General features: G+C 39.4%; 1 protein-coding gene across 7 annotated transcripts in view; it reads right to left on the minus strand.

The window, feature by feature from the left end:
- TTC27 (tetratricopeptide repeat domain 27) overlaps positions 1 to 23,193 on the minus strand; it is a 177,001-nt gene that overhangs the window by 116,240 nt on the left and 37,568 nt on the right. For all 7 annotated transcript variants that reach the window (XR_014842314.1, XR_014842315.1, XR_014842316.1 and 4 more), the window contains exons 8-9: positions 16,439 to 16,551; positions 10,313 to 10,379 (exon numbers count right to left, since the gene is read on the minus strand). Coding sequence is in view for 1 of the 7 variants with exons in the window: in XM_021087655.2 (XP_020943314.2) it covers positions 10,313 to 10,379; positions 16,439 to 16,551 (180 nt within the window). In the remaining 6 variants the exon portion in view is untranslated. The remainder of the gene's footprint in view (positions 1 to 10,312; positions 10,380 to 16,438; positions 16,552 to 23,193) is intronic.

Genomic DNA, 23,193 nt, shown 5'->3' on the forward strand with positions numbered 1-23,193 from the left:
GACTAGGAACCATGAGGTTGCGGGTTCAATCCCTGCCCTTGCTCAGTGGGTTAAGGATCCGGCGTTGCTGTGAGCTGTGGTGTAGGCTGCAGACTCGACTCGGATCCTGCATTGCTGTGGCTGTGGTGTAGGCCAGAGGCTACAGCTCCAGTTGGACCCCTAGCCTGGGAATCTCCATATGCCATGGCAGCGGCCCAAGAAATGGCAATAAGACCAAAAAAAAAAAAAAAAAAAGCTTCTAAATAACATTTAAATGATCTTGCTATAGCTCAAACAGTTTTGAGATTTTATTTTTTAGTATTTGATATACATGAAAGATTAAAAGTGACTAAAATGTAAGCTACAAAGTGTAATATAAACACATGAGCTGGGCTGGTTCTTTAACTTATTACATTCATAAAACTCATCCACGTTGTTACTTACAGCTATATTCGTTTATTTTCACTTCACTGCTGTAAAATATTGCATACCTATGATATAATATCACAATTTACTTATCCTTTAGGTTGTTTACAGTCTGTTTGCCATGACAAACACTGCTATTACTAAACATCTTTTTACATGTCCACTGAGGCAGATGCAAGTTTCTTAGTATACTTCTTTTTTTTTTTTTTTTTTCTTTTTCTTTTGTAGCCGGTCTGCAGCATATGGGGTTTCCAAGGCCAGGGATCAGATCTGAGCCACAACTGCAACCTATACTGTGGCAATGCCGGATCCTTTAACTCACTACGCCAGGCCAGGGATGGCACCTGTACTCTGGCGCTACAGAGACCTCACTGATCCTGTTGTGCCACAGTGGGAACTCCTCTTAGGCGCACTTCTAAGACTAGAATTTCTACAACACCTGTTATATACAACTTCTTGTTTTTTGACATCGGCCTGATATGGATAAGCACAGATTACATTTTTTAACTTCTGCTTTTTAATGTCAAGTTATTTCTAGAAGTTACATTTACCCTCCTAACTCATAAATAGCTAGTAACTAACAAGTTGTTCAGCTATCTTTGTGATTACACCCTTTATTTCTTTAACCATTTCACATATAGCCATTCTACATCACGAAAGAGAAAACTGCAATTTGTCCTTTAATCTGCTGTCTGTCGACTCTCAACCACAGTGGCTTGCCTTCTCTTCTCTTTGCTCATCTTAAGCTGTGAGCTCACTGCTCAATTTTAACTTGGGTTTGGAGATGTTTCCTCTAGAGAGCTTGGTTTCTGCTGCCACAGCCATGTAGCACCATGAATTAATGATCACTTCAGACTTGCTTGAGGGTCTTAGCTCAGCAGAAAGTTCTGAAAGTGGAATTACTTCAGGTCTCACTCCATCCTTCATGGCTGCCTGCCGAGGCCTCAGCTCCCTGCATGTGTGCTCTGAGTCTATGCATGTACAAAAATATGCATATTTAAATCAGATTTGAAGACTCCTTAGACAGCTCCTCTCCTTCTTCTGAGACTGGTAGTTTCTTAACACTGTGTAAGCCTCTGCTCTCTTGTCCATGAGTCCCCATTCTTCCTTTTTCATTTTACAACTTCTATTTCCTTTGCTACTAAAGACGATATGGAGCAAGACAAGGCTGAAACCCAGTAAGTAACACAGGGAGATAGACAGAAATTTAAGGTAGCCTGAGCAGGTTCCAGAGAGCCTGCTTATACCTTCGGTCCAAAAAAAGAATGGTTATCTAGCCACGAGGCAATGATGGGCTTTGCTCATTTTGTGCCAGAGTTATTTCTTTTTTTTTTTTTTTTTTTGCCTCTTCTAGGGCTGCTCCTGCGGCATATGAAGGTTCCCAGGCTGGGGGTCTAATCAGAGCTGCAGCCAACAGCCTACGCCAGAGCCACAGCAATGTGGGATCCGAGCAGCATCTGTGGCCTACACTATAGCTCACAGCAACTCTGGATCCTTAACCCACTGATCAAGGCCAGGGATCGAACCCAAAACCTCATGGTTCCTAGTCAGATTCATTAACCACTACACCACAACAGGAACTCCTTTTTGGTTTTTGGGGTTTTTTTGTTTGTTTGTTTGTTTGTTGTAATTTTTAAGGGCTGCACCTACGGCATATGGAAGTTCCCAGGCTAGGGGTCAGATGAGCTGCACCTGCCGGCCTACACCATAGCCAAAGCCAAGCCAGATCTGAGCTGCATCTGTGACCTACACCACAAGCTCATGGCAACACTGGATCCTTAATCCACTGAGCAAGGCCAGGAATCAAACCTGCAACCTCATGGATACTAGTCAGGTTCGTTACCGTTGAGCCACAAAGGGAACTCCCAGTGTTCTTTTAACTTTTAATTTTCAAATTTATTTTCTCCTTCAGAAATGTTTCAAGAATAATACAAAGAATTCCCATATACCCTTCCCCCAAGTGTTAACATTTTGCCACACAATCATAGTTTGATCTGCAGGCCCAAAACAGATTCAACTAAAGATGGCATTTACAGATTTAAAATAATTAAACTCTACCCATTAACTACTTTCACATCCATTAATATAAGAAGTTACCTGAAATCATATAGTAATACCTCACTTTATTATACACATTTCCTGCCCTATGCACTCCTAAGGGTTACATTCATCCTAGTTATCTTTCTGTTTTGCTGCTTCTGTTGACTCTCAATCATGAGGGGGAAAGATTTCAATTCAATAAACATTTTAATATTGACAAACTGTTGGACGCTAAGGGTCTAAAGCACCCCCAACTGGAGCTCTACACGGTTATCCATCCATTCAACTTTGGGGTTTCTTTTGAACACAAGTTTCCACAAATATTTGGGGGAAACAAGCTTAATTTTGCCTTTAAAAGGAAGTAAGCTTCATACTGAATATGAACACTGAGGGATTTCCCACTGGGAATCTGCTCTTCACATTCTTTCCACTGAACACTTTAGGTAGTGCTTTTCTGTTGTGTTACAGAAACTGATGATAAGGACTAATCTACACTGAAACTGAAATCCACTTTGACAAACTAATCAATCTTAAATTTCAGAGCTCTAAAAAATGCATACACATTTTCCCTTTTAGGTAATTCTTAGTGACTTTATTGAAGCATATGACAGATGCAGTAAAATAAACCCATAGTTAGTACACTGTTCTGACAAATGTATACACATATGTAACCACCACAAACATCAAGATTATATGAAATTTCTAACAGCCACAAAAATTCCCTTGTTCTCCTGCACCTCTTTGCAATCAGTCTCTGATATATTTTCCGTCATTAGGAGTTCCCGTCGTGGCGCAGAGGTTAACGAATCCGACTAGGAACCATGAGGTTGCGGGTTCGGTCCCTGCCCTTGCTCAGTGGGTTAACGATCCGGCGTTGCCGTGAGCTGTGGTGTAGGTTGCAGACGCGGCTCGGATCCCGCGTTGCTGTGGCTCTGGTGTAGGCCGGTGGCTACAGCTCCGATTCAACCCCTAGCCTGGGAACCTCCATATGCTGCGGGAGCGGCCCAAGAAATAGCAACAACAACAACAGCAAAAGACAAAAGACAAAAAAAAAAAAAAAAAAAAAAAAGATTATATGAAATTTCTAACAGCCACAAAAATTCCCTTGTTCTCCTGCACCTCTTTGCAATCAGTCTCTGATATATTTTCCGTCATTAAGATTTAGTTTTGCCTATTCTAGAATTCTAATGAAGTGGAATCATATAATCTTGCTTCTTTAACTCAAAATCATGTTTTTCAGATTCCCCTGCACTGCTGCATGTATCAGTACCTCATTTTTTTTTTTTTTTTTTTTACTGAGTATTATTTCTTTAGATGGATACAACTGCAATTTGTCATTCAGCTGTTGATGGACACTTGCGTTGTTTCCAGTTTTAAACTATCGCGGATTAAACATCTATGAACACTTGTGTGTAAGTCTTTGTGGAGCCATACACTTCCATTTCACAAGATAAATACCTATGGAACTGATGATTAACTGTATGAGAAAATGCCAAACTGTATTCCAAGGTGGTTGTGCCATTTTATGTTATGTTACATTTACAATGTATGAGAATTCCAAATACTACACCCTGTACAGTAGTAAGATATCTTTTAAGTGATGTATTATGATACATTGTTGTTTTAATTTGCATTTTCCCAATGACTAGTGATATTAACCACCTTTCATGCTCTTAATAGTCATTCACATATCCCAGTGTCATCAGGAAGGGGTTTTTTTTTTTTGTATTTTGTCCATAGTTTGTAACTTTTCTCTATAGAAGGATGGTTCCAAAGAGCTCACTTTGCCATCACAGAAGCAGAAATACCAAGTAAATTTCAGAATTACCTTGTCAATTTCTGCAAAGAAAAGAAGGAGGAGAGGGTCCTCCTGGATTCTGATTGCTATTGGATTTATTATTTTTATTGGATTTAAATTATAGCTCAATTTTGGAAGAATTGTCAATTCAACAATATTAAGCCTTCCCATCCAAGAATATGGTATATATTTCTCCACTTATCTAGATCTCCTTCAATTTTTCACAGCAGAATTTGTCATTTTTAGTACACAAGTCTTACACTTAAGCTAAATGTATCACTAAACATTTGATGGTTTTATGCTACTGTAAGTAGTTTTAAAATTACTTTCCCAATTATTCATTGCTAGTCCGTATAAACACAACTGGCTTTTTTTATGTTGCCCTTGTATTCTCAGACCTTGCTTATTAGTACTAGCAGCTTTCATGTCTATTCTTTAGGGTTTTGTAATGTATGTAATTGTGTTGTCTATGCATAATGATATCTTCCTTTCCAATCTGCATGCCCTGTGTATATTCTTCATGTCTTATTGCACTAGCTGAGTTTTCTAGGCCAACAGAGAACAGAAGTGCCATTTTCCTGATCTTAGGGGGAAAAATTGCTTTTCATCAATGATTTTTAACTGGAGATTTTTCATATGCTTTATCGGGTTGCTATTCCCTTCTATTCACAGTTTATGAAATTTTTATAATGAAAAGGTGTTGAACTTTTTCAAATGCATAAGTAAATATGAGATAATCATTCAGCTTTTCTCCCTTACTGTATTAAGAAGAATTGCATGGATTGTTTAATGTTAAACCAATTTTGCAATCCTGAGATAAACACTGTTTGGCCTTGACTTATCCTTTTTAGACACTGCTGTTTCATACATTTTGCCCCAGTTTTGTTGTTGTTTACAATGAGAGTTCAAATCTAGTACCAGTTACTCCAACATGGCCAGAAATAAAACCACAAATAAGCATTAACCTTAAGCCACCGTCAGCTGTGAAGTAAGCAGTCTAGCAGTTACCACAGTACACAGTAAGTGATGATAGCAAAAGGGCCATGAAAGACCCCCAATCCTATTACTCATTCTTTCTCCATTTTTTCTTGAAATTAGATCTGTGCAAGTAACCCAGTTCAACTCCAGTCAAAAATATTTATTAAGCCTCTGCTTAACAAGAGTTAACCCACAAACTGAAAACATACCCATTTTCTGCTTCTTTAAAAAGTTACTAAGGAATGACCCGAGGATAGCTACAAGGTTTACGATAAGAATGCATGTGAGGAGTTTCCAGAGTTAATGAACCCAACTAGCATCCATGAGGATGTGGGTTCAGTCCCTGGCCCTGCTCAGTGGGTTAAGGATGTGGCATTGCCATGAGCTGTGGTGTAGGTCGCAGACGCAGCTTGGATCTGGCGTTGCTGTGGCTGTGGCGTAGGCCGGCAGCTGTAGCTCCAATTGGACACCTAGCCTGGGAACCTCCATACGCCTTGGGTGCAGAGCTAAAAAGACAATAGATAGAAAAAAAAGAGAGAGAGAGAGAAAGAAAGAAAATGCCTGTGAAATTGAAATGCATGAGTAACATGTGGGGAGACAAGTATTCAAACCAGAAAGGAAATCAAAACCCTGGGTTATCCGGCTTAATACAGACGTGCCCTCATGTCTATCAGATGTATCATGGTGATCTCGCCAAGTTATATTGCCTATCTTTAACAATTAATATTAAAAAACAAGTATGCCATGGAAGAAAAGTATCATTTTTACTGTAAAAGTGGTTTGCAAACTATTTTAAGTTCATAGGTAAGTATTTATTAAACAGCTTTAAAATTAACAGCAAAAACAGAAAACATATACAATATAATGTGTAACTTCCAACGGTCCTTTCCCTTTTTTCATTAACAGAGACTTTGGGGCTCCAGGCAGACAGTCAGAAGGCAGGCTGCCAGTATCAATTCACACTTAAGCAAAACTTTTGCCAATGAAAACTGAAACACCTGTATGAATTAACTAAATTGTTCCCATTTTTAACAATGAAAGGAAATGAAAAGCATTACTGAATGTCACTGACTTGGCTCATCTGAAAGGAAATAACGTAGATAACACAGCTAATTTTAAATTATCAAGCCAATACAACATAAATGGCTCTCTAAAACAATATGGGTTACTTTTACTATGACTCATTCAGTTTTCCTGAAATGTGAGTTTAGACTATCTCAAGAATAGCATTACATAATGACAATGTTTAAAAAAAAAAAAAAAAAAGGATTCCTTTTAGGACAATCTTCTGACGTTGTTGAATTAAAACATTTTTCCAACATTATCTCACATATATTTCAACATATGGCAAACATTGAAAACACTGGCAAAATTTTTCCAAAAAAGAGATTTCATCATTATTATAGTCAACTTTAGGACAGATCATTAAAACTGAACAAAATTCAGGACCCATGTGCCACTCATCTGTTAATTCATTATTTATCAGATATCCACTAACTATGGTTCCTATCCCTCCAAGTGCTCACAATATCCTGGTAGGAGTGTGCAGAGGTCAACGGGACTCACTCTTCTAGCAACAGAGGAAGACGCCTCAGAACCTCCGTACTGACAGCTCCAGGCCCCAGACACCTTGCTGCAGCCAGAGGAGGGACTCAAGATGCTCAGGAAGGAGGAGGACGCGCTTTCCTCTCTACTCCCTTCCTCTCCACATCTACACCCAATACCAAACAGCCCTTATCCACTTTGGAATTCCTATTCCTTGAAAGCAGTAATGTTCTCCTACTAACCAGCCACCAGATAACCTGACTCATCATTGAAGGCTACCTACTCTGAAGTATTTTCATACACATTCTGTCACGTGACCCTCAAAACAAGTTTTTAGTGCCAAAGGTGGGACACATCACTCCTTCCCTCATTTTACAGAAGAGGAAGATGAAACAAGTGGTTATTAGCATACACTAGGCAGTAGCTGGGTAGTAGCACTACCTATGTTATGGGACTCGGTGGAGCAATACAGCACCACGCTGCAGGACAGAAACAAATCCTGTCCCTGGTTCTAGGGAGCCTCATTCATTCCCGTGTTCTGCATACTCTTCCTGAGCAGCAGCTCTGAGGAAAACACTGCAGCGCTGCAGCAGGCCTTGAAGAAGACCCACAGAAAAACCCAGACCAGTCCCGAAAACAGAAGTTTATGTTTCATGGGGAAGATGAGACATATACATAATTATAATAAACCAGACATGATCCTTATTAAAAGAGAGTTCAGGGAGTTCCCTTCATGGCTCAGCGGTTGCCAAGCCCAACTAGTGTCCAGGGGGCCCAAGTTCGATTCCTGACCTTGCTCAGATGCTTGAGGGTCTGGTGTTGCCGCGAGCTGTGGTGTGGGTCACAGATGAACTCAGATGTGGTGTTGCTATGGCTGTGGTATAGGCCGGCAGCTGTAGGTCCAATTGGCTCCTGGCCCGGAAACCTCCATATGCCGAGGGTGCGGCCCTAAGGAGACAAAAGAAAGAGAGAGAGTTCAGAAGCCAGGTAGCACCTAAAAATGGTCCCTCTTGCCTCACACACTCCTCTGGAGTTATATAAGATGAAAATAAGGGATATTTATGTACAGGATATAAATTTCAGTGACATTCTCCACTGAAACGAGGAACCACTGCAAATTCACCTTATTATCCCCTTCAGAATCATGCACAAAGGGATAAGAGAAAGGACTGAATGAGAAAAGGAATAGATGACGAGGACTGATTTGGGTTTTCTGGTGTATTGCGTATGTTTCCTTTGGATTAAAAAAGGGAATGGGTGGTGGTGCACACCCCAAAGTATGCATGGGATGCCTCAAGCCCTCCTCACATACAAGTTCCCTGCAAAACTTCTTACCAATTAAAGATTTACTTGGCATTAACAAACTCATCTCTTAGAAGAGTTAGGCCTGACACTGTGAAGCACTGTCGCTGAACATCTTTCCTCCAAAAAGAGATCAGTCCTCACATTGGTTCTGATTTGGAAATAAGCTAGAGGAGAGCAGGGAAAGTGTGTATTCTAAAGCCCCGAAAGGAAAGTATGAAACCCGGATTTAAAACCTTCTCTCCAAGTGGAGGATGAGTTACCTAGTTACCTACCATCAGAGATGACCAGAGTTAACTTCTTCAGAAGCACCTCACTGTACAGAGGAATAAGGCCGGGAAGAGAAATATTTAAAAAAGGAAAGAAAAAGAATCAGAAAAGAAAAAAGAAGAGATACACCCCACCCATAAACACTAAAAAACAAAAATTAACTGTTCAAATGTAAAAAGAATACCCTCGTGTTATTTCAGCGTAACTGTGGATACTGCATATACCACAACAATCAGAGGAGGAAGCCAGTCCCAAGATGATGTTACCCTCATGGTCCCCATGAGAGGCCAGCCGGTATGCTTCCTATCACTCACTGCATCCTGTTTACCTCGTCCTCGAAGAAACCCAAGCATCCCAGTCATCATTTATCATCTAGACACTAGATGACAGCATCTAAATGACTGTCCCCATCGGCTCTGGCCTCCTTCCCTGACTCGAGCTCCCCATCATTCCAGACCTACTGTGTCCTTCCCCGGGCCTCACATCAGGAAGACCAAGTTCAACAACACCTTCCCACTGAGATCTTCCCCCACCGTCTTGCCTACAGCCATCCCCAACCCATTCTTATTCCCTTATGCTGTTTTATATTTACATGAGCGCTTCTATTAAATCTCTATTTCTTTCTTTGTCGACTGTGTACTTCCCTGACAAGAATGTAAACTGATGGAAACTCCAAGAGAGAAAAGACTGTTTACTGTCGTATCTCCATAATCAGCACAATGCCTGATATGTATTAAGAGTTCAATCAACATTAGCTGAATAAATAAATGGGAGGTGTACAACAATTTTTTTATGTGTACCTTCTAAAAAATGTTTACCTAAACACACATACGCTATTATGAATAAGAGCAGATTTCTAAGAATACCAAAGCAGAAAAATAAAACAGGCACTCAGAGGAATCAAAAGATTAAATCTAACCAGTTCCGAAACTGTATGTAGAGAATAGCAACGGGTAAAAATTATACTACAGTACAAAGGAAGCTAGCTTTTCTCTCTACCAGATGAAAGTACTTTATTTTTGCCTTATCTGAAAAATAACAAAGGAAGAAAACACCAGAATTCTAACTTAACTCCTATGATAATAAAAATGCCTTTGAAAAACTGATGTATCTTAAGAAACTTGTGTTCATTAAAGACGTACATATCTCCTTTATATCCCTAAAGCTAGAAAGACACTCACTGACCCTCTCGCTCTGTAACTCTTCTCTTCTTAAAAAGCCTTCTTTGATCTTGAATCCTCAACATCTATCACTCTATCTTACTCTATCTATCCTTTCACTGCCATTCTTCTCCAACTGTGGTCTTCATCTATCAACTTTATTTTCTTACACCCCATTGCCTCCTTAATTCTCTGTACTGAGGTGACTGCCCAGCTATTCCTCCGAAACTGTCCTAGAGATAAGCAACACACACGGAACCATCAAAGCCCCAGCCATTCCTCCTGACTGCTGCACTGCAGAACACTGACAAGCACCCCACGCGCCTGACACGGCCTCCTGCCTCGGCCTCCGTAACCCATGCTCTCCTGGTTGTAGTCATTGCTCTCTGAAGCCCTCTTGCTCATCACGTCTATGCAGCATCACCCTACATTTTAGATGAAAGAGTTGTACACTATACTGGCTTCGGAGTAAAGATTCAAACTCTTGTTCTGTCACTTCATTTACTCATTCGACAAGTATTTATTAAGCACCTACTCTGTGCAAGATACTGGACTAGGCCCTGGGATCAAACAATGAACAAGAAAAATTTGGACACTGGCCTCAAATCCAGGCAAGCATAAAGAAAAATGCTTATGTCTAAATCGGCACTAAGATATGTAGCTTGGAAACTAAAACGATGAGGTTTTTTTTTCCCCTTAATTTCCTTAGGTGGCAGTGTTTCAACACAAGCAATCTGAGGCAAGACTATACCAGAGGCAAAATAATTTACAAGGAAGAAAAAAATGAAACAGAACGGAAAAAGACATTACTCACTGATGTAAATGCCAGCAGCTCCTCTTCAGTTAACTTATGTACTGGGTTATTCTTTTGGAAATTTGTGCTTTAAATTAAAAAAAAAAAAAAAAAGGCAAATTAATTCCAGAAACATGTCGTAATGAATGAAATATAATTTTTAAAAGACAAGTAAGCTATTTATATTTGAAAGCACATATTTCAATATTATTGTATTATATACAAATGTAGAGATGAGTGTGCCAAAGATAAGCACAAAAAGTAATAAAATACTGACAAATAAAATGTGGTTGGTGTATTAAACGCCAACATAATTTCTTGTATAAGAAAAAATAGGAGTTCCTATTGTTGCTCAGCAGTGACTAGTATCCATGAGGAAGGGGGTTTGATCCCTGGCCCCAACCAGTGGGTTAAGGATCCAGCGTTGCCATGAGATCTAGTATAGGTCACACACATGGCTCACTCTGGGGTTGCTGTGGCTGTGTTGTAGGCTAGCAGCTGCAGCTCTGATTTGACCCCTAGCCTGGGAACTTCCATATGCTGCCCTAAAAAGCTAAAAAAAAAAAAAAAAAAAAAAAAAAATCCAATCTGTGTCACTCCACAAAGAAAAGGTTAAGAATTAATATGGCACCAACTCCTATTTATTAAACTTATGCCAAAAAAATAATTTACTATAACCATGAGACAGGCAAAAATTAAGAGATTGTTGTCAAAGAGGCAGAACAATAGGAATTCTTTTTTTTTTTTTTTTTTGGTCTTTTTGTCTTTTTTGTTGTTGTTGTTGTTGCTATTTCTTGGGCCGCTCCCGCGGCATATGGAGGTTCCCAGGCTAGGGGTTGAATCGGAGCTGTAGCCACCGGCCTACACCAGAGCCACAGCAACGCGGGATCCGAGCCGCGTCTGCAACCTACACCACAGCTCACGGCAACGCCAGAACCTTGACCCACTGAGCAAGGGCAGGGATCGAACCCGCAACCTCATGGTTCCTAGTCAGATTCGTTAACCACTGCGCCACGACGGGAACTCCGGAATTCTTAAATCATGCTGATTCAGGTGTGATTTGATTGAATAATTTTGAAAAACAATTTAGAACTACCTTGTAAAGTGTCCATTCACATTCCTATCTCAGTATTTTCAGCCTAGGTATAGAGCCTAGAAAAATTCTTTTTTTTTTTTTTTTGTCTTTTTGCTATTTCTTTGGGCCGCTCCTGCAGCATATGGAGGTTCCCAGGCTAGGGGTCTAATCGGAGCTGTAGCCACCGGCCTACGCCAGAGCCACAGCAACGCGGGATCCAAGCCGCGTCTGCGACCTACACCACAGCTCACGGCAACGCCTGATCCTTAATCCACTGAGCAAGGGCAGAGACCGAACCCGCAACCTCATGGTTCCTAGTCGGATTCATTAACCACTGCGCCACGATGGGAACTCCAAGCCTAGAAAAATTCTTAAACAGGTGTACCAGGAATGATACACAAAAAATTTTTTTAAAAAAGGAGTTCCCATTGTGACTCAGCAGATTACAAACTGGACTGATACCCATGAGGATGTGAGTTCAATCCCTGGCCTCAATGAGTGGGTTAAGGATCTGGCATTGCCATGAGTTACGGTGTGGGTCGCAGACGTGGTTCAGATCCCACATTGCTGTGGCTGTGATGTAGGCTGAGAGCTGCAGCTCCAATTCAACCCCTAGCCTGGAAACTTCCATATGCCACAGGTGTGGCCCTAAAAAGCAAAAAAAAAAACAAAAACCATGTAATATTGTGTGCAATAGAGAAAATCTGCCAACAGTCCAAATGTCTAAAAAGGAAACTAATAAACTAAAAATATTCACCCAATGGAATGCCATACTGCAAAATAAATTGCAGCTATATATAACAACACGGATGGGTCACAGAAACACACAGGGAGAGAAAAAAGCAAATCACAGAAGACTATATAGTAAGATTGCTTTTATAAAGCTCAAAAATAAACAAAATAAAGCAACTGACTTAGACGTATAAAAGATATGTGAGTAAATATATTTTTTGAAAAGGTAAGAAAATGGCAAAGACAAAATTTAGGGCTGTGACTCCTTCCTTTTAAAGAGAGGCAGGAGGATGAGATGAGAAAGAAGAACATAGACTGAGCTAAGGGTATTTGCAATCTTCTAGTTCTTATATTGGGTAGTAGGTTCATCTTATTATTATATTATATTATATGATCTGTATTTATATATTATGTGAGTTATTTCATATGGAAATATTACTTGTATTAAGAATGAGGAGTTCCCACTGTGGTTCAGTGGGTTAAGGATCTGATATTGCCACAGCTGTAGTGCAGGTTGCAGCTGCAGCTCAGAATCAATCCCTGGCCCAGGAACTTCCATATACTGTAGGTACAGCCAAAAAAAAAAGAAAAGAGAATGAAAAGAAAGGAGTTCTCATTGCGGCTCAGTGGCTAACAAACCCAACTAGTGTCCATGAGGACGTGGGTTTGATCCAGGTACTCCAATCCCAGTATAGTTCTGTGGGCAGTGAGACATGATACCTGACTAGTATAAATGAGGATGCGAGTTCGATACCTGGCCTTGCTCTGGGGGTTAAGGATCCAGTGTTGCCGTGAGGGGTGGTATAGGTCACAGACTCAGCTCAGATCTCGCCTTGCTGTGGCTGTGATGTAGGCTGCAGCTACAACTCCGATTCAACCCCTAGCCTGGGAACCTCCATATGCCATGGGTGTGGCCCTAAAAAGACAAAAGACAAACAAAAAAATGAATGAAAAGAAAATACCAGCTCACAAAACAGCACTACTTCTTTATAATTTTCAATATTAACAAAGGATCTTACAATGAGCATAAAATGTTTATATAATAACTGTTAAAGGAACACATTTTTAATTGCTCATAAAAAAATTAATGAATGGAAGGAAAGAATTATGAAATCATTTTATGTCATACACCTGAAATTAATAAAATGTTATGTCTCAATTTTACCTCAATTAAAAACATACACACAAAATGCACACACAGACATATATAAACATTTCCAGTTCGACTACACAAAGGAATTATGTATCAGTTGGCAAGATGATCCAATTAATCTCTAAGGTTCTTTCAGTTCTAAGACTAGACTCTGATAAGTGAACAAAAACATAAAAGTCATTCCAAGACAGGAAACCCATCCAAATGGATCAACATTCCCCTCTCACATATAAAATTCCAATCCTAACGACATTGCTTAAAGTATACAGATAAAGTGAAATGCTACAGGCTCATTATAAATAATTATGGTATAGTAAGTGAATCAGGCCACTATAATTTATTGATTTAGGCTTAGAAGATATTACTCAGCACATCTGAAAATCAGACTGTTAATTCAAAGGGAATTACCCTTCCCACACCAGCTGTCTGAATTATTGAAGGCTTGCTGTATTTGAAGGAATTCCTCCCACAGTTACCTCACATAAAAGCAATCAGGTACACTGATGTATGAGACATGGGACAAGGGCCAGCACATGGTCTGCAGGTAAAATCAAACTCAATCAGGAGGCGAGTGAAGAGCAAGAGTGGAAAAAAAGGAGCATGAAGTTTAGACAGTCCATCTATAAGAATTCACCCTAGGAGTTCTCTGGGAGTCTAGAGGTAAAGGATCTGGCACTGTCACTACTGTGGCTCGGGTCCCTGCTATGTGTGGGTTCAATCTCTGGCCCAGGAACTTATTTTTTTTTAATTTTTAATTTAAAAAAAAAAAAAGAATTCACCACTTGTCTCTTTTGCAAACTATCTAGCCTATCACAATGTCCAAGTCACCTCTTCACAGGGATTAATGGCCATGGAGATCAGACGCTGCAACAAAACCACTGCCTGCCCAACCCTCATGGTAATTCAGCTCATGCAAATCATCATTTCATTGATATTCTCACCTAGAAGTTTATAAACTGCATTAGATGCTCTAATATTCAGAATATAAACAAGTAGTTTCTACTAAACAATGATTTAAATTGCCCATGAAATCCATTCAGTACTTTCTATGCATACATACAGATTCTATCAAGATCACATTTGGGGGGAAAACTGTATTTAAAGACAAGCATTTTCTTCGGGATTTTTTTTGTTTGTTTGTTTTTTGGTTTTTTGTTTGTTTGTTTGTTTGTTTAGCTGCATCCACAGCATTTGGAAGTTTCCAAGCCAAGGATCAAAGCCATGTCACAGCAGTGACCTAGACCACTGCAGTGACAACACCGGATCCTTAACCCACTGCACCACAAAAGAACAACCTATGCTATTTTTTAAAAGATTATTTTGGCAAATTCCTAACTGTCAATTCATTAGAAAACTAAATCAAACCAAATATATTCCTAGGCATTCTCTCAGTCGTGCTTTAGCTGAATTGAATTAGACTTCACAGTTGAGAGAGGACTAAAAAACCAAGAAAATGCTGGAGTTCCCTGGTGCTCAGCAGATTAAGGATCCATTGTTGTCACTGCTGTGGCTCTGCGGCATGGGTTCAATCTCTGGCCTGGGAATTCCTGCATACCGAAGGCATAGCCAAAAAAAGAAAGAAGGAAAGAAAAAGAGCATAAAGGAAAACTCAGAATTTAGGTCAGTAAAACCTGGACTCAAGCCCTTGCTGCACTGTAATTCTAAGTGAGTCATTTCGCCATTTGAACCCTGATTTCCAATCTGAAAAATGTTAGGATTGTTATAACATTAATGAGAGGATAATATGAAAGTACATGGTATAACTCCTAGCACATCATATCGCTTGTAAACGGCTACTATTTATATTATTTACATACTAAGTATCATTTATGATGAACAAATCATTTTTGCAATAAGCATAAATCCTGTCACTGCAATCAAATAATGTGATAGAACAACTGATTTGGATTTAGAAACAGAACTCTGTGTGATCCTTTTTAATCAAACAAAAGGGGACTGTAGAACTAAATTTAACTTTTGTATAAATGGAAATGTACTGTTAGTGTAAAGGACACAAAATAATATGAGGTGAACACAGAAAGATCAGTTCTACCGAGCATTTTTTTAAATAAATGCTCCCTTTCTTAAACTGCCTATTACTAATTTAAACAATCTCGATATTGTAACTTTGTAAAATATCCTATTTTGAACAATATTAAATCTCCAGATGAAAAATGGGATGTTTATTGGTCTAAAAGACCATGTTAATTAAAAAGATAAAAAAGAATAACTTTACACTGGAGAAGCCTGGCAGACACGACTTTAACCATGTGATCAAAGTTAGCATGACCAGTGGTGGAACAAATCAAACTGTGTGCCACCTCCTGGGATGTAATAAGAACCACAAAACCTCCCTTCTCTGATAACCCTGCTAATGATGTCGAATGTGAATCTAATCATAATTTTTTTTAATCAGATAAATTCAAAATGAGGGAGTCTATGTTTCAAGTGCCAAGATCAAGAAAGTTAAGGAAAAATGAAGAACTATCTCAGATTGATAGAAACTAATGAGATACGGCCACTAAATGTAACATGTATGTTCTAGGCTGGATCCTGTGCTATATAAGATTGGGACAATTCGTAAAACTTGAATGGGGTTTGAGTATATTAAGTATTCATAGTAAAATATGAATGTTAATTTCCTGATTTTGATAGCTATAATATGGCTATGCACAAAAACTCCCTTGTTTGTTGAAAACAAACTCCAAAGTATTCAGGGGTGACAGAACATCATGTTGAAAAATTCTCAAAGAAGCGCTTTGCAATGCCTTACCCTGGCAACATTTTTCCAAATTTGAAATTATTTCAAAATAGAAAAATAAAATAGGATGAAGAACTCTTTCTACTACATGGAAGGTTCTACTATATTAAAAATAATTCTCTCCTTTGAATGCAGATATCCTCAAGGGTCAAAACTGTCACCTATCCTAAATACTTCATTAAGAGTCTATTCCTAGCTAAGGCAAATGAAAGAAATTTCGTTTATGAAGAAAAGAGGATAAGTATACCAACTTACAGAGATTCCTAATCTCTAACCCTTTAATTGGTTGCCCAACTATCCTCCACCTTTATAAGTCATTACCATATTTCCTGTGCATCCAGAACTCTGCAGACCTACTTGAACAAACATTTCCCCAACACAAGAGAACTAAGGAGTTGAAGGTAGCCAAATAAGTCATTAACTTACCAGATTCCAAGGATTACAGCAAGCTCTTCAGCACACAGGTCGGGCATCTGAAACTGTTCGCAATCTGCTAACTTTATCTCATTTAGAACAGTATCATCATTGAGCTCAAGATTCTGGTGCAATACAAAAGAAAATATTTAGAACAAAACTTAAATTTTATTCATTCAATGGACTATATGCAGCAGACTGCTGGGGGAGATAACATCATTTTGTTTAAGATTTTATAATGTCTATATACAGTCAATAGCCTGCTTCTTGTGAAACACACATTTAGGGACAGTAAAGTGAGGAAAAGGAAGCCATGACGTCTACAGCTCAAGAATGCACTAACATCAATAATAAGGAATAACAGCTATCACTAAATGAGCTTAATAGGCAAAAGCCCCCCACTGATGCATCAGGATTCAAAAACCAGATCTTTCTACTCTGCTTCTAAATTATTACCTAAAACATCAACTCCCAACTCTGTTTCTCAATAGGACCTCGAATAGGCGAAACAATGTGAAAAAGGAATAAAACCTGAAAACTTAGAGAACTTGATAGAATACTTGATTTCGAGAACTACTATAAAGCCAAGACAGTGTGGTACTGGTATGAAGACAGACATACAGACAAAACAAACAGAACAGAGTCCAAAATTTTAGACCCATGTTAGATGGTCAACCAATTTTCAACAAGGTGCCTAGGTGAGTCAATGAAGGAATTTTTTCAATAAGTGATATTAGAACAACTACATATCCATTTGGGAAAAAAATGACCCTCTGCTCTTATACCAAACATAAAAATTAAACCAAAATTGATTACATACCTTTCTATAGAAGCTAAGACTAAAAACTTTCTAGGAAAAAAAAAAATCTTGGGAGGAAAAGCTTTGTAACTTTGGGATAGGCAGACAGTCCTTAGCCAGCACACAAAAAACCTGAACCATCAAAGAAAAACTTAATAAACTGGATTTTATTTAAAAACTTCTCTTTGAAAAAAATTATTAAGAAAATGAAAAGCTGGGAGTTCCCGTTGTGGCACAGCAGAAATGAATCCAACTAGGAACCTTGTGGTTGCAGGTTCAATCCCTGGCCTTGCTCAGTGGGTTAACGATCCGGCATTGCTGTGAGCTGTGGTGTAGGTCGCAGACATGGCTGTGATCTGGCTTTGCTGTAGCTGTGGTATAGGCCAGCAGCTGTAGCTCCAATTCGACCCCTAGCCTGGGAATTTCCATATGTCACAGGTGTGGCCCAAAAAAGAAGAAAGAAAAAGAAAGAAAAGAAAGAAAGAAGAAGGAAGGAAGGAAGAAAAGCCAAGCTACAGAGTCAGAGAACATACAAGACAAATATCTGAAAAAGTCTTGTATTCAGAATATGGAACAATAACTTAATAAGATAAACAATCCAATGTAAAAATGGACAAAAGATTTGTACAAACATTTCACAAAAGAATGGCCAGACGAGCACACAAAAAGATCCTCAACAACAGCAGTCAAAAGGAAAATACTAATTAAAATCAGAATTTACACCAGTACACATACACTAGAATAGATAAAATTTAAAAGACTGATAATACTAAATGTTGACAAGGATCCGGAACAATTAGAACTTTCCTATATTGTTGGTACAAATGTAAAATGGTACAACTAAGAAAACAGTTTGCTAGTTTCTTATAATAAACATATTTACCACATGAGCTATCAATTCCAATTCTATGTAGTTACCCATGAGAAACAAAAACATATGTCCCCCCAAAGACATGTATATAAAGGTTCATAGAAGTTTTATCAATAATAACCCCAAAATGGAAACAACCCAAATGTCTGTCAACAAGTAAAAACATTAAAAAGAAAAACTATGCAATATCCATTTAATGAAATTATAATTAGCAATAAAAAGGAAGTACTGATGCATGCAACCACATATACATATCTCAGAAACATCATGCCGATCAAAAGAGGCCAGACACAAAAGAGTACATGCTGTATGATCCCATTCACATGAAATTCTAGAAAAGGCAAACTACCTGTAGTCACAGAAAGCAGATCAATGATTGTTTAGGGCCAGCGGGATGGGGACTAACTACAAAGGGGCAGGATGGAACTCTCTAGGGTAATAAGATGAATCTTGACTGTAATGATTGAGTATATATATTTTTCAAATCTCACCAAACCATACAATTATAAATTTTCTGTATTGGAAGTTCCTGCCATGACTCAGCAGTAAATGAACCTGACTGTATCCATGAGGATGCGGATTTGATCCCTGGCCTTGCTCAGTGAGTTAAAGATCCAGCGTTTCATGAGCTGTGGTGTAGGTTGCAGATGTGGCTTGGATAGATCCTGTGTTGCTGTTGCTATTCCTATGGCTGTGGCTGTGGCCTAGGCTGGCAGCTGCAGCTCTGATTCAACCCCTAGCCTGGGAACTTCCATATGCTCTGAGGGCAGCCCTAAAAAGACCAAAGAAAAAAGAAAAAAAATTCTGTGTTAAGTTATATCTCAATAAAATTGATTTTTAAAAATTAATCATCAAAAAAATTGTAAAATCGCAAAGAGATACCACTACACAGAACTCACTAGAGTGACTAAAAAAATTTTAACTAACTATACCAAACAATGGTGAGGATGTAGAGCAAGTGGTGCTCTCGTGTACTGACAGTGGGAATGTAAAATAGTACAGCCATTTCGGAAAACAGTTTGGCAATTTCTCATCAAGTTAAAAATACACTTACCACACAACCTAGCCATTTCATTCCTTGGCATTTACCCATGAGAATTAAAAACATACGTTCACAGAAAGACTTACACATGAATGGTTCAAGCAGCTTGATTCATAACAGCTCAACACTAGAAACTGCTCAACTGTCTACCAACAGATGAATGGAAAAACTCACTATGGCTTATCCATACAATGAAATAATACTCAGCAATAAACAGGTGCTAACCATTGGTATCAAAATACAGATGAGGAGTTCCCGTCGTGGCGCAGTGGTTAACAAATCCGACTAGGAACCATGAGGTTGCGGGTTCGGTCCCTGCCCTTACTCAGTGGGTTAACGATCCGGCGTTGCCGTGAGCTGTGGTGTAGGTTGCAGACACGGCTCGGATCCCGCGTTGCTGTGGCTCTGGCGTAGGCCGGTGGCTACAGCTCTGATTAGACCCCTAGCCTGGGAACCTCCATATGCCGTGGGAGCAGCCCAAGAAATAGAAAAAAAAAACAAAAAAACAAAATACAGATGAATCGCAAAACATTATGCTAAGTGAAAGAAACCAGACACAGGAGAGTCATACTACATGATTCCATTTATTTGAAATTCTAGGAAAAACAGCTCTAACCTGTGACAGAAAGCAGATCAGCAAGAGGGAAAGTGACTGACTGCAAAGCAGTATGGGTGGACTTTTTGACATAATGGAAATGGTTCTGTATTTTGGTTACAGTGGTAGTTACATGGGTCTATTTGTTAAAACTCATCAAACTGGACCCTTAAAAATGGGAGCATTTTACTTTACATAAATTATTCCTCAATAAAGTTTATTTGAAAATGTTTAATTTGGGAGTTCCTGTCGTGGCTCAGTGGAAACGAATCTGACTAGTATCTGTGAGGATGCAGGTTCGATCCCTGGCCTCTCTCATTGGGTTAAGGATCCAGCATTGGCATGAGCTGTGGTGTAGGCTGCAGATGCGGCTCGGATCCTGAGTTGCTGTGGCTGTGGAGTAGGCCAGAGACTACAGCTTCAATTCGACCCCTATCCTGGGAGCCTCCAAATACCACGGATGCAGCCCTAAAAAGACAAAAAAAAAAAAAAAAAAAAGTTTAATTCAATAAAAGCAGCTAAAACTAGGAAGACTTTAGATAGAGCTGAACGAAGCCCCCCCAGTTTCACAGAGTCTGTGGCTTAGAGGCCAACCTCTTAAATGTGCTCAAATCACAGCCCTAAGGAACAACTTCTCTTGTCCATCCTCGAATTCACCTTAACTGTAGGCCCAGCTCTACCTGTAAAGTTTCAAGAAAGGAGGACAGCAACCTCCAACAACTGCTGATGGGAGGAAGACAGCATTTTAGGCAGCTGCTCAGTCTCCAATGAAAAAGTACCTCTTCCTCTCTGGCCAGAACAACTTCAAAAGGCAGGGCTGGCAGGTACACAGCGCACCCTGGTGGCCAACCATTTTCAACACAAGCCTTTCATAATTTTTAAAAAAGCAATACACGTAACTTTAAATTTTTTTTTATTTGTCCTTTTTTTTTGTCCTTTTTTTTAAATTTATCCTTTTTGTCCTATCCGAGGCATACGGATTTTTAAAATAAGCAATACATGTAACTTTAATTTTTTTTTTATTTGTCCTTTTTTTTGTCCTTTTTTGTCCTTTTTTTTTTATTTGTCCTTTTTGTCCTATCCGCGGCATACGGATTTTCCCAGGCTAGGGGTCAAATCAGAGCTGTAGCCACCAGCCTACGCCAGAGCCACAGCAACGCCAGATTCGAGCCACATCTGGGATTCATTCCGCGGTGCCAGGATGGGAACTCCTTTAAATTTTTTAATAGCCACATTTTAAAAAGTAAAATAGGGAGTTCCCATTGTGGCTCAGTGGTTAATGAAACTGACTAGTTCCATGAGGACACAGGTTCAATCTCAGGCTTCACTCTGTGCGAAGGATACAGCATTGCTATGAGCTATGGTGTAGGTCGCAGACACAGCTAGGATCTGGCATTGCTGTGGCAGTGGTGTAGGCCAGCGACTATACCTCCGATATAGACCCCTAGCCTGGGAACTTCCGCATGCCGCGGGTGTAGCCCTAAAAAGACCAAAAAAAAGTAGGAGTTCCCGTCGTGGCGCAGTGGTTAACGAATCCGACTAGGAACCATGAGGTTGCGGGTTCGGTCCCGGCCCTTGCTCAGTGGGTTAACGATCCGGCGATGCCGTGAGCTGTTGTGTAGGTTGCAGACGCGGCTCAGATCCCGCGTTGCTGTGGCTCTGGCGTAGGCCGGTGGCTACAGCTCCGATTCGACCCCTAGCCTGGGAACCTCCATATGCCGCAGGAGCGGCCCAAAGAAATAGCAAAAAAAAAAAAAAAAGACCGAAAAAAAAAAAGTAAAATAAAGTGATTTAACCTAATGCATCAAAAATATTATCCTTGTAATATGTATCAATAGAAAATTATTAATTAGATGCTATACTTTCTTTTTTCATGCACAGTTTATGAAATCTCAGCTTGGACCAACCAACTTTCAAGTGATAAATGTTCATATGTGGCTACCACACTGGACAGTGCAGCTCTGGAGTATCTAAAACTCTCACCTTTTCACATCCTGATAGGGCTGCATCAACCTGCTTATTAATACCCAATGTTTGCAGAGTGCCTTTACAAATCTAATCTGATCCCTTAAAAAAGTGTGATGTGAGGAAAGACAAACAAGGAAGCTAAGAATATAGCGTTCCCAGGTTCTCACCCTGCTAGACAATAAAGATGTGACAGGAACCCAAATTCCCACCTCCACCAGCGACTGCTTCCCTTCCCCACAGAAGACCTGAGACACATCAGCTTTAGCTACAGGGTATTATTTACTTGTCAGATACAAATCTGTGATCGAAACAGTTTTGATCTTCTTTCAAGATTCGCTATGTTCCTATTTAGCTCTTTTTGAAATTAAAATGGGTCAGCTTGCAGTACCTACTTACCTAACTGTTCTACAAACTGCACAATTAAAACACTGTTCTACTAATTTAGTCCCACTCCAAACTCACAACATTCTACTGAAGCAAGAAGTTAGCTACAGTGTTTCAGACCTCCTAGTCCAGCTTATAATAGTTATTGTGTACCCATAATAGATTTGTTTCTTCTTTTAGTGTTGCCCCTGCTGTGTAATAAATGCTATATCTAGATTATCGGGCTAAAGCCCAACACTGCATGAGTGTGGGGTTCTGGACAGACTTAGTCTTTGCACATAACCTTGTGCAATCTTGCAACAGAGGCCAGTCCCATAAGACACACATCTGAATTGTCTTATATGACTGAATTTTTCTCATTCTGAATATCCTTGACATTACACCTGACAAAAATGAAAACTGATATTTCAGATCTGTTTTCTGAAATCTTATAAATTAAAGACCCATGCAAGAAGTGACTTTGCAACTACTAATTTTGTATCTGTCTGAAAGGGTGTTGGGTTGAAGTGGCAAACAAATGAGTGCCATGTTTGGGATATTTATTTAGTTTTATCTTTAGTTAAACACCATCCTGGTGTATTTATTTACCTCATATAATATGTGATACATGTGATACGCTATTACAGGATGTATAATTTTGTGATCTTTATTTCCTCTGTATTCATTTTAAGCATCTTAATAAACTGCTTAATGTAAAAAAAAAAAAAGAAAAAATTGGCACATAATTTATCCAATTTGTGAGATACACTACATTCAGCATTTAAAGTCTATTTCTTTCTTTTTTTTTTTTTTTTTGCTATTTCTTGGGCCGCTCCCGTGGCATATGGAGGTTACCAGGCTAGGGGTCGAATTGGAGCTGCAGCCACCGGCCTACGCCAGAGCCACAGCAACGCGGGATCCGAGCCACGTCTGCAACCTACACCACAGCTCACGGCAACGCCGGATCGTTAACCCACTGAGCAAGGGCAGGGACTGAACCCGCAACCTCATGGTTCCTAGTCGGATTTGTTAACCACTGCGCCACGACGGGAACTCCTAAAGTCTATTTCTAATTAGTGATGTTGATCGTGTATGTGTCCGTGTTTTCTGTGAATATACAATTTTAACC

The sequence above is a fragment of the Sus scrofa genome, chromosome 3 (genome assembly GCF_054392235.1).
Source record: "Sus scrofa isolate SSC_HxYL_T2T_F1_AM1 chromosome 3, Sscrofa_HxYL_maternal_Yorkshire_Landrace_v2.0, whole genome shotgun sequence".
Lineage (NCBI taxonomy): Eukaryota > Metazoa > Chordata > Mammalia > Artiodactyla > Suidae > Sus > Sus scrofa.